Source organism: Centrocercus urophasianus, unplaced genomic scaffold (genome assembly GCF_019232065.1).
Source record: "Centrocercus urophasianus isolate 14NV4802_14NV808 unplaced genomic scaffold, USGS_Curo_1.0 seq_22, whole genome shotgun sequence".
NCBI lineage: Eukaryota > Metazoa > Chordata > Aves > Galliformes > Phasianidae > Centrocercus > Centrocercus urophasianus.
The window spans coordinates 18,022,617-18,034,987 of NW_024884778.1; the positions used below are offsets into that span (position 1 = coordinate 18,022,617).

Sequence of the window (12,371 nt, forward strand, 5' to 3'; positions counted from 1 at the left end):
ATGCCACTGTTGGTTTGGTTCTTCTCTGCCTTTCCCGAGGTGGGCAGTTTTAGGGGCTGCAGCCACAGGGATCCCTTCCCCTTAGCACCCAACCCTCTCCTTCCTCCCTGCGGCTGGGTTCAGGCTGAGCTGGGTTCTGGCCCTGACTCCAACGGGGCACAATGTTTCCATCATACAGTGTGGGGGAGGCCAGGCTGGCAGCTGCAGCCCATTCTGGGGGTGTTTCTGTCATCGTGGGGACGTTGCTGCATTTGGCAGCGCCACGGCTGCTGCCGGCTGCGGGGTGGGCCAGGAGCCGGGCCTTCCTCCCGGGCTAGGTGCCACGTATCCCACACCGCGTCCAGGACAGCTCTGTCGCGCTCCCGGTGGATTCAAGCAGCCTTAAGCCAGAAGCCTGGTCAGCTATGTTACAGCGCGCATGCGCACCGTCCCGATGCACGCTGGGAGCTGTAGTTTCGGCCGGAAGGGCGGCACCGCCTGTTTCGCGGTTCGCCGTGCCTCCCTGTAGCGCTCCGACTACCGCGGGTCCTCAGGCCGGAACGCTGATAGCAGATGTGGCCCCGGAGAGCCCGGCGTTTTGGGGGGCCTGAAAAGAATGCGCTTCGCCCTTCGGCTGAGCATACGGGCCGAGTGAGCAATGCTGTAGAGCATAAGCTCAGCGGTTGGGCCCTGCAGCCGAGGCCGGGGACCTCCGTTTGAGTGGGTGTGTGCTGCAGAACCATAGAATCACAGAATGGCCTGAGTTGCAAAGGAGCACAGTGCTCATCCAGTTCCAACCCCCTGCTGTGTGCGGGTCACCAACCAGCAGCCCAGGCTGCCCAGAGCCACATCCAGCCTGGCCTTGAATGCCTGCAGGGATGGGGCATCCACAGCCTCCTTGGCAACCTGTTCCAGTGCCTCACCGCCCTCTGGCTGAAAAACTTCCTCCTGATATCCAACTTAAACCTCCCCTGTCTCAGTTTAACACCATTCCCCTTGTCCTATCACTATCCACCATTGTAAACAGCTGTATCCCCTCCTGTTTATACGCTCCCTTCAAGTACTGGAAGGCCACAATGAGTTCTCCCTGCAGCCTTCTCTTCTCCAAGCCGAACAAGCCCAGTTCCCTCAACCTTTCCTCACAGCAGAGCTGCTCCAGCCCTCTGCTCATCTCAGTGCCTCCTCTGGACCCTCTCCAACAGCTCCATGTCCTTCCTGTGCTGGGCCCCAGGCCTGGACGCAGCGCTGCAGATGGGGCCTCACAGGAGCTGAGCAGAGGGTGACGATCACCTCCCTCTCCTGCTGGCCGCCCCTTTTTCATGCAGCCCAGCACACAGCTGGCCTTCCGGGCTGCAGGCGCACACTGCTGCCTCATGGCCAGCTTCTCGTCCGCCAGGACCCCCAGGTCCTTCTCCGCAGGACTGCTTCCAGATCTTCTTCCAGTTTGTATAAATACATGGTATTGTCCTGACCCAGCACCTGCACTTGGCCCTATTGGATCTCATTAGATTTTCATGGGCCCACTTCTCCAGCCTGTCCAGGTCCCTCTGGATGGCTTCCCTTCCTTCCAAAGTATTGACCACACCACTCAGCTTGGTGTCATCTGCAAAGTTGCTGAGGGTGCACTCGATTACTGTGTCATTGATGAAGATGTTGAAGAGCACAGGTCCCAAGACCGACCCCTGAGGGACACCGCTTGTGACCAGCCTGCACCCTGACACAGAACCGTTGATCACAGCCCTTTGGCTGTGTCCAGCCAGCCAATTCCTAATCCATTGAGCAGGCCACCCTTCAAATCCACACCTCTCCAATTTAGAGAGAAGGATGTGGTGAGGGACCACATCAAAGGCCTTGAAGAAGTCCAGGTAGATGACATCCACTGCCCTTCCCCCATTCACCAAAGCCATCACTCCATCATAGAATGCCACCAGATTGGTCAGGCACGATTTGCCCTTGGTGAGGCCTTGCTGGCTGTCTTGAATCACCTGTTTATCTCGCATGTGCCTTAACATAACTTCTAGGAGGATCTGTTCCATGATATTTTATTCTTCCTGTGTTTCATCCTTGAAAACAGTTGTTCACGAGTGTATGCACTGCTAAAATGAGATGAGCAAGGCAGACTGTGAAACCAGGGATATCATCCTCTGGTAAGATGGGGCTTGCAAATTTGCCACTAATTTATATTATGTCTGCTTTAACACACTTCTCTGTACATAGTGGAATAACAAAGGAGAGTTCCTGCTTGCTCTGTAGTTTGGGCAGTCAGTTTTTCCAATGTTACCAGCAGGAACACAATTGTGCCTAAGTTCACAGAGATATAAAACTTAAAATCTGTCCATTTGGACTTAATAAATGATCTGATTGTTCCCATTTGTGAAGGTTTTCCAGCTGACCGCAGTTAGCTTGCACAGAAAGTTCTATGAAGTCAGTAGCTTTGTAAGCACTTTTGGTCACGCAAAGCTGTTCTGATTACTCCTCTGTTTCTGCAGGAGCATGGTGAAGCCCTGCATACTGGTTTCTCTTTGGTAAGCCTTTATATTCATATATGTTGCACTTTCAAGTCCTGTTCAACATTCACATACTGAGTTAGGAGTGGATTTAGCATGTGAAGGCACCAACTTTTCCAGAAAATTTCTCAAACCAACTGAGACTTTCCAGCTGGTGTAGCGTGTGCCAGCCCAGGAAGACCCATGCAGCTATGCTCTGTCTCATCTGCTGAGGATCTGCCCAAACACTGTACAACTTCCCTTCTACCGCAATTGGAAAGTTGTAAATGGATCTCACAAAGAAGGAAATTGAATGAGATGCTCCTATCCTGCCTGCACCATGTTCATCGCAGGCTTTGTTCCCAGCACCACTCTGGTGGCTGTAGATGTACTGAACAGTGATATATCAAGCTTTTTAATTTTTTTTTTCTTGACAACTTTAATAAGGAACTTTAAAAAAAAACAACAAACAACAAATAATAATACAAAATGCCACTTCTTGCATGCAGTGTCTGATGGAGATGCTTACTCCTACGGGGTTTATCTTCAGACACAGCTGGTCTCAGGAGAAGCAGCACCACAAGGAAAAGCAGTAGTTCAGAGCAGGTGAACTTCCAGCTTCTGTTTCCTGCTGCCTACCTGATAATGAAGGGACATTTGCTAACCCTGTGAGCTAAAAATGGATGTGGAAAAAGGGGTATGAAACTCATTGCAGCGAGAAGGTGCTGAGATTCAGACGACACCTGCTTATGTCAGAGATTTATGCTCTGAACTCATGAGCTCTGTGCCTAGTTTACAGCTAGCAGTACAGCTTCGAGCATCAGCAGAGGGCTTTTGTTGCAGCTGGCCTCAGGCTTTTCTCAGAACCTTGTTAGTATCATGAGCTTCACATTCTCCCTATCTTCACAACCCAATTTGGCTCCCTGAGATCCTGAATCATGATATCTAACTCATATCAAATAGCTGTGGGGAAATGAGAAGCTAAATCCCAGGAGAATCCCAGAGCACTCCTTACCAGATGGAGAAGGCAAAAAAAGTAAAACCAAGAGATGGAACAACACAGCAGGCTTTCACAGCAAAAGCATGCAGAAAGGAACCTGGAGTTGGTAGTGGTAGGTAGGACAGGGCCAGCAGCATCTTCACAATTCCTGTTCCTTCCAACTTGCCAACAGAGAAAAAAATAAAACACCAGGACTGTGTGCAGCAGCAGTGGGGTGTTCAGTGAGTACAGCACAGCCAGCCCTGTTCTTACACAAAGCACTTGTGGCTTGGCCTGTTCAGTGCCTTGTAGGGCCCACAGCCTCCTGATGCACTTCTGATTCAGACAGGAGAGACCTTTGCTAGCTTTCCCAGAAGACTGGAACAAGATTCCACTGAGATAACCAAAGGCCATCTCACAGAGAAGCAGCTAGGTGGCAAACCATTTCCCTGGGTTCTCTCATTTCAGAAAAGATTGCTCAAACAGAAGATCTCAATCGCAGGAAATTGCCCAAGCTAGCCAGGGCTGCACACTGCATGGAGAGGGCTGGTGACACAGCATTTTAAATGCACGGCCCTGCAGGGCTGGAGGGGTTTGTGTGTGAATCCTTTCCTTCACACAAGCACAGGATTTTTAATTTATTTTTTCCCTCTGTGAACAGATTGAGAAGTTTTCACCAGAATGGTTGTTCAGTTCTGAATGTTAAGGTGTTCATGGAAGAAATGTCAGGTCACAGAGACGACGTGCTTTGGAACCACACTTTTTTACATTTGCCCCATTTCACAAGTTCCTTTAATTGCTAGTCACAGAATCATAGAATCACAACGACTTGCAAGATCATCTTGTCCAACTGTCCTCCCATCACCATTGCTACCACAAGCACTAAACCAGATCTCACAGCTCCTCATCCAGACGCCTCTTGAACGCTGCCAGGGACAGCAATTCCACCACCTCCCTGGGCAGCCATTGCAGTGCCTGACCACTCTGAGAGAAAAAGTTTCTCCTCATGTCCAACCCAAACCTCCTCTGGTACAACTTGTGGCCATTTCCTCAGGTCCTGTTTGTAAGTGGTGTTCTTAATGCAGACCTGGATACTTCCCCTGAACATCCTGCATGGTTTAGAAGCATTAGCTTCTGCCAGATCTCAGGATACCTTTCACATAAATTCTTCTTAGCATCTAGTGTTTTCCTGATCTGTATTTGCCAGAAGAGAAAAGGATCAGAGTAAATGCAGCACTAATATGTATTTCTTCCTCCCAGCTGTTTCCCCTTCCTGTCACAGTGTCATCTCTGGCAGTGTTGGCAACTGGACTGCCTGTGTGAGCACACTGCATCGTTCCGCAATGAACTGAGCATTCATTCAGTCATTCTAAGATTCTGTGATTCTATGATTGGTAATGGCTTTTGGCCATCCACTCTTGGAGCTGGGTAGTGCTTCACCTGACACTGATTCCCAGGGTCATGCAGATGCAACGTTGGCACAGCTTTTGGTGTTGCAGAACTAGCAGTTGTGATCTGAGCAGTTCATACCCAATGGCTGGAACATGCTGCCTTTGCCACTTGGTCAGAAAAGTACCTGGTGATAGCTGACCTTTGGATTTTATGCTTTATGCCCTTCTGCTGTAAAATGGCGCCGCTCAAGAGTTCCCAGTTGTAGGCTGTGTACTGCTGTTTTATCACACGCCTTTAACATGAATGATGATCAGGTAAGGAGACTGGGAGCCTTTTCATTACTGTGTGTCCTATCTGATTCCACCAAGCTTTCCTTTCCTTTTCTTTTTCTGTGCACTAGGCCAGATACAGAGATGATAGGCAGCAGTGGAAAGCCTTAGAAACAGTCTTTGCGTGTCTTTTTATTGCTGAAACATTTTTCTTTGGAAAACACACAATTAGAAATCAGGCTGGAGGTTTGGTAAAAAGGAAGAGTGTGCTCATGTGCTTCAGGATAAGCTATCTTCACCATGAAAGCTTGTCTATCTGTGGGTGCCCAGTACTTCCAACGTACCCCCTGTGTGACAGACAGCTCTGCCGAGCAGCGAGTTCCCTGCAGGCTGCCTGTTCTAGCTGCATGTGCCTGGCAGGTAGCACGGAGTAGAGGAGCAGACTCATTGCTCAGTGCACATGGGCAGCCTGGTGCTGTGCTTGTAAATCCACATGGCGCTGTGCAGCCTCCATCCTAGCGCTCCCCCTCTACAAGCATATCTCAACTGACAGTGGATTGCCTGATCTTTACAGGTCTTTTCCAACCTCGGTGATTCTATGACTCTTTGCAATTCTGATCCCAGCAGAACTGGCATGCATTGCATTGCCTCCTCCTCATTTCACTGCTCCACAGAGTACAGGACAGTTTTGGAGCTCCTGGCCTTGCCCAGAGCTGTGGTTTGTTGGGCTGTCCTCCCACAGGACGAGTGCTGTCAGGCTGGGCCGTGGGCTGGTACATCTGCCTCATGTACTTCCTGCCAGCTCGGGTATACAACTTGCTTGCTCCTCGTCATGTTGGCTGCTCTGTAGGATGGGGGAAGAGGTAAAGCCCAATTAACAGCACTAGTAAGTACAGCAGCTCTTACATCCTTTCTGTCTTAGCATGCATGTCTGTGTGTTTGCACAGGGGACAAGAAAATACGAACGTGCTCAATCTAAACTCAAAGTTGCTTCCCATCCTGGTATCATTATGCACTTTCCTGTACTATTCATGGCTCAAAACCAAAGGATACCTCACTGCTCAGGGGGGATTTGCTACTGGGAGAAGCAATCCTTAGGCTCCTCTGTACAGTGGGAAACAAAGGCCACGTAAAATCAGTTATCAATCCGTGGTTGTTTGTAATATTCAAAAGGAGAACTTCCATTTCTGGCAGCACCTCAGGTAGTTTTGTATTTTTTAATCACATTTAGGAATTTTCATCTTTTGAGTGCTATGGGGGAGCTCCTTGAGTTCATCAGAGTGTCAGCAGAGTCTTTGGGGATTAATGTATTTTGCTACTGCTGGCATAGCATCTACAAATGGGATGTTGGTCGTGCTGAGTAACTGAAACAACTTTAAATAAATATCACACGCTGCCCAAAGTGTTTCACTGATTGGTGGCATGTGCTCGTATTACTGCTCTGAAGTGCAACTCATGCTTGCATTGCTTTGTTCACACACGCACTGGGATAGGCAATCACTGGGTGTACTTCTGTTGGAGAGGTTCTGGACATACTAATGTCACTGGTAAAATGAAATTGCTGTAACTTCATGAATTCGGGGTATCCAAATTTTGCCATTTGGATTTGCCTTCAGTTAAGCACACAGTTAACCTCTTTTCATTCCAATTAGTTGAAAACTAAGGATTTCCTTCCTTCTGTTTTGAACTGATATGTAAGAGGAAATCCGTCGTCGTTCCTGTTTTGAGTAGACCTTTCAGTGAGGAGTTCTGCTCGTGTATTAAAAAAACAGAATAGAAAGAAAGAAAAAGGCAGCACTGATTGAGGGGTAACAGCAGAAGGAGTCATTCCACGTACAAAGGCTTTGCAGCCAAGGAGCACCACGCGAAAATGTTCTCACTCTGTTCACTTCTAACCAGTGCTTTGTCTTGGATCTGATTCCTCGTAGGAGGTCTTATCTTACCAAAACTGCAGCCTCTATCACCACCACCCCTTTGTGAAAAGGGTCCTGCCTGTAAAAGAATGAAAATGCATCCTCCTGGGTTGCTGCTTTTCTTCTTAGCAGCGTGCTTCATTCCCACAGCCGACTGCGAGACTCCGAAGGTAAGTCTGCCTGCCTTTGTTTAAATGTTCCTCAAACAGCCCTTCACATATGAACGTTTGTGTGCTACAGAACAGTTCTCTCCAACCTCTGTTTCTCATGTGCATTTTGCTAGGTGCAGAATAGCATGCAGAATGGAACTTTCAGCCTGTAAAATACGTTCCTTGCTCATGGGTGGACTTGAAGGAAACAACTGTTTACGGGGTTGGATAGTGACAGGTCAAGGGGGAATGGTGTTAAACTGAGACAGGGGAGGTTTAGGTTGAATATCAGGAGGAAGTTTTTCACCCAGAGGGCGGTGAGGCACTGGAACAGGTTGCCAAGGAGGCTGTGGATGCCCCATCCCTGCAGGCATTCAAGGCCAGGCTGGATGTGGCTCTGGGCAGCCTGGGCTGCTGGTTGGTGACCTGCACACAGCAGGGGGATTGAAACAAGATGATCATTGTGGTCTTTTTCAACCCAGGCCATTCTGTGTATCGCCTAAAGGTCAGAGCCAACATTAAGGTTGAAGCAAATTACTTGAATTTTTAATCAGGTTCAGTTTGTATTTATGATCAGCACTGAATGCAGTGTAGAACATCACTGGGGATCTTTGTCTTCTGCTATTTTCTGTACCTCAGGCATCTCTCAGCACAGGTCCATATGTGTCCCTAGAGAATTTTCTAAAACACTTCCAAAAATCTCATAACTGTTGATGTGCAGCAGGGAGAATACATTTGTTTCATGTGCATTTCCTTGCAGTTCCCCAAGGAAGAAAACCACATACTTTCAGTGGGAAGATTTCCTTCAATTCTCTATTTCCACTCTTGTGTTTAGCTCTTGTAGTGCTAGGAGTGTAGGATGCCTCTGTATGTCTAAGGTCTTCACTCTGATGTGTATTTGTGTCACCTGCTGCCCTTGTCTTTTTTCTGCTGTCGAAGGAATGGACTGGCCTACAAAGTCTGAAGCTGTGTGAGGCATTTGGAAATCCTCTTCCTTGGGCATCTGAGCTGTGGGAGGGTTACCTTGTGTTGAATGACAGATAGTTTTGAGGGGAGTGCACAGATGAGCTAACATGATTCTGAGTCTGGAAGACCTGACTTAGGAAAGGACAGAGTGCTGGAAAGATGCTTCAGTGTGAGAAATTTAGGTAGAAGCTTCTGTTTATGTATATGGCACTTTTGTAGGCTAATTCAAGGGCCATACATGGCTAAAAAGCTTTTAAATAAGGTAAGAACCTTGTGAACTTTTCAGACTTCCAGGATATTTTGGTGACTTGAGCACAAGTATGGTTTGAAGAAGTGTCTCTACTGGTGCTCACTGTTGGTCTGACAGCATGATTTCCAGACAAGCAGGTTCCAGTGCAGCAGTGCATGCAGAGGCAGGGCTCCTTCAGCTGCTGCCAGCAGAAATGTTGGTCTCTTCACTTTGAAGAGATGTTGGTTTCTATAATTCCTGAGGTGTCTGGCTGGGTGTGAAGCAGTTAAAATGTAGGTAATGAGTGACTGCTCAGAGAGAGGTGAAATATTTATAATCACCTCTTGAACAGATTATTTACTCTAGGAAAAATGACCTTTCAGATCTCTTTTCCCAAAAGCTTCCTTCTCCTGGAGGGAGAGAAGAAACTCTTGAAAAGCTAAAATGGGAAGCAAGGAAAAACAAGAGTCTGATGAAGTCTACTCAGATCACTCAGGACGGCCACAGAATGTGACTGTTAGAGAAGTGCTGAGGTGCCACCAGAAGCCTTCTGTTGCCTTGCAGGAGCTTCGCAGGGGTCACTGAGAGAGAAAAGAGAGGCTTTGTGGCAGCTGGTTTCCAGTGATGTTATCTCAGAGCTCTGATTTGATAACTCAGGTCTGTCAGCTTGATTTGGGCTTTGGTGTAAGTTGCAGAAGATACAGCACATGTGAGAACCAGGAGAGTTTCACTGTTGAGAGATCAGTCCCAGGTGATACTGGAGGAAGAATAGAAGTAGCAGGGGAAGGAGAGGAAGGCTCTTTGTCTTAAGTGTCTCCGAGCTGTTTGTCCTCATGCTGAGAAGCACTTTTCTTGGGCAAATGCAAAGTACTGGTATGCCCAGGAGCTGCTGATCTGCTCAGCTAAAGTGCACCTGAGAACTTGTTATATGACTGTAGTGACTCAAGCAAATGTCTGAAGCTTTGTTTTGTAAAGGGCAAAAGCACTGGAAACTTGGTGATTCATTAGATAATGACTGTTTCCAGAACTGGCTCCCAGGATTGTTGGAGCCGAACACTGAAGTCCAAATATGTTTTTCTTTCTTCCTTGGAGTTTTGTCTTGCAGAAGGATTTGTGTTACGATTTGAGAGGAAGTGATAAGTGATAAGAAAATGAAGGGAATAAAAATAGCCCTTAAAAAAGTCCCCAGCTTATTCTCTTGAAATTGAATAAAATGAACACGAGCACCTGGAAAATAAAAGAGAAAAGTGTAGGAAGCACTGCAGCGCCCAGAAGGTCAGAAGTGTCTCAGTGAAGCCCAGAGGACCACGGCTGCTCCTGCACATACTTGTGAGTGAGTGCAGTGAGAAAGAACCATCCTGCCCTGGCAGGACATTGCTCAGTGTGCGCAGGGGCTCCATGCCCGTGAACCTTTTTGGCTACAGCTCTAAAAGCCTCCTTTATTTTTGGAGCTGATTGAGAACACCAGCTTTCCTGCTTGCTTGCTTTGCACCCAAAGCGTGGTGCAGTTCAGGCTCACCTCATCTGATGGGAGCAGTGCCTGTTGTCACCTCACCCCCTTCTTCCCCTGGCACAGCCACCAGGGGCTTCGTGGGTCCTCAGTGCTATGGGCAGCCGTGCTGCAACACAGAGGCAGACCTTCCCTCCTGCTGCTTCATCCCCAGTGTTTTCAGCCTTAGGAGGAGTGGTCACAGATAAGGCCAGAGGAGCAGCATGGCTGTTTTCCACAAGGCTGTGCCCCAGGAGTGGCCCTGTGACTGCAGCTGCAGCCTGCCTCTCATCCTCTCCAAAGCCTGAGCATCCAAACCACCGCTTTTATGTCTGTCAATTCTTTCTTCTGCTTTCCAAACAAAGCAAACAGAGAAAAATGACTACTTCATCAGTTCTGTCACTCAAATAAGAAGGGACATTTTATTTTTTTTTCATTTTCCACACTGCTATTTTCTTCCTCTTTCCTCCTGCTGGTTGCTGCTGACATGGGCATATTTCCTTCCAAAAAGGGGAAGGTCTTACTGGAAAGCTGCCTAAGCTTCACCAAGTGTCCTAGGAATTTAGGGTGGGGGGATTCCATGGCAACTGTCTTGCCTTAGAGGCCTTTGTTTTATTCTGAAAACGAACTGCAAATATTTACAGGTGCCACTGGGTGAGGAGGTGCTCCTCTCACAGCATCCTTCTCTGTTTAGAAATGGGGTGCCAATGCTGGACAGAAAAAAATTGAATGTGTGGCAGAGAACACGTTTACTGGCTCAGGTATCAGCCAGCTCCTGATACCTGGAAGTAAAGATGAGAGAGAAGATTGGAGGGCTTTTATGTAATGCCTTGTGCTTTACTCTTTGTGTGGACTTTTTAATGTAGATGGGGAGGCTCAGACACCTGATAAGGGTTTGTGGGGAAGTTCTGACAGTGAAAGAGCATCTCCTGCAGTAAGGCATCCATCTGCGTTTCCTCCTTAAGCTTCTCCCTTCTCCTTTTCCTGAGGCATTGCCTGAGCGAAGGCTGAGGCTGGGATTTGAAGGGACCGGATGCACAATTCTGCTAGAACTGGGTGTCTGAGTTCATCTGGATTCTCTCAAAAGCTGAGCTTTAATCTGGAGTCCTACTTTGTGCTAAAATCCACTATTTTGAGCTGTTTCTTTCCTGCCCCATCAATGGCACCACTGATTGTTCGAGGCAGAGTACTCCAGAATTAGCTCCTCGTTTACCCATCTGTAGTGACTGTCTTAGTTTTGCTCCATAAAAGATGTGAGATTTCTGGCTACACTGTGTGCCTGTAGGGTAGAAACATAAGGAATGGCAAAGCTGACCTCTATCCTGCTGGATAGAGTTAGTGAAGCTTTGGGTCACAGGGGATGGGGAGATGAATCTGGAGGATCTCAGATTGTTTTCAAGCTATTTATAATGCAGGGAAGGGAGTCCTTCCAAAGGAAGTGGTTATTAAAGCTCAGCAAGGAGTGTCCCAGATGCACAACTAGAAATGATATCCACATGAGGGTCTATCACAAGAGTTGGTTGGTTTGCTGGGAGCATCTCTGCACGGATGGCTGCAGGTAACTCCAGGAAGGCAGGAAAAGGTCAGCAGCTCCAGGCAGAAGGAACGTGTGTCAGTCAGGAAACTGTTGTGCAGAGATGTCCCTGCAGAGCTGGGACTCCAGGGTTATCTCTCAGGAGGTTTTCCTGACAGGGTCTGTTGGCTATCATATGGGAGGGCCTTCCTGGGCTGCTGATAAAGATGGGAATGGGAAGATGTGGACTTCCTCCTTTGTTCTGAGGCAAACGTATGCAGTTGGGCTTACTCAGGTTCAAAGGAAGCAGAGCTGGACTGAGGTTGCTGGTGGGAACCCAAAACAGGGTGTTCTGGACAACAGGAGAGCTGCTGGGCTAACGGCGTTGTTCAGGATTGGCTTTAGAAAAATATCCCAGATTGAGATCTCCTCCCAGAATCTGATCTAATATTTTTATTTTTAGAAAATACAGTGCCTGTAGAGGTACATTTGAGGAGAGTTGTGTTTTTTTTCCAACTGATGAGCTTTTGGGACAAACAGAACTCCTGCCTCCCAGCTTTTCCCTGCCATCATCAGAGGTGAAAATTTTCTCTTTTTAAAATGAGCAAAGAGGTCTCTTGTGCAGTTGCTTGGCTCAAGTTGTTTAGGAATTCGAGGAGAGTCATCTGTGAGCTTCAGTGACAAGCTGGCATGCAATGATGCCTGCTCTCTGTGAGGCTGTATTTTTCTCATCTGCTCTGGCTGCATTTCTTTTGGAGCAGAGCTGGTGGGTACAAGTGTATGGAAAAACCCTGCGAAGATGCCTGAGCCCCTAAGGAGAAGTTGTTCTGGTTAGGTGGAGGTACTTATGCTGAATTTATCACCAGCCATATTGATTATCCAAGTCTCCTCCCTGCTCTTCTTGGTTGCAAAAAGAATGATGCAGTGCTGACCAAGATACTAATAGTTGTCAATATGAAAACCACTCAGTTTTGAACTTATTTCATTTTTGTTCTGCTTTGTTGTTT

General features: G+C 47.7%; 2 protein-coding genes across 2 annotated transcripts in view; one reads left to right on the top strand and one right to left on the bottom strand.

Moving 5' to 3' along the window:
* Window positions 1–1,979, bottom strand: part of RRP9 (ribosomal RNA processing 9, U3 small nucleolar RNA binding protein) — an 81,247-nt gene extending 79,268 nt beyond the window's left edge. The window contains exon 1 of the mRNA XM_042823803.1: window positions 1,818–1,979. Coding sequence (XP_042679737.1) covers window positions 1,818–1,979 — 162 coding nt within the window. The remainder of the gene's footprint in view (window positions 1–1,817) is intronic.
* A 4,846-nt stretch (window positions 1,980–6,825) lies between these two features.
* STAB1 (stabilin 1) overlaps window positions 6,826–12,371 on the top strand; it is a 51,735-nt gene continuing 46,189 nt past the window's right edge. The window contains exon 1 of the mRNA XM_042823474.1: window positions 6,826–7,188. Coding sequence (XP_042679408.1) covers window positions 7,108–7,188 — 81 coding nt within the window. The 5' untranslated portion in view covers window positions 6,826–7,107. The remainder of the gene's footprint in view (window positions 7,189–12,371) is intronic.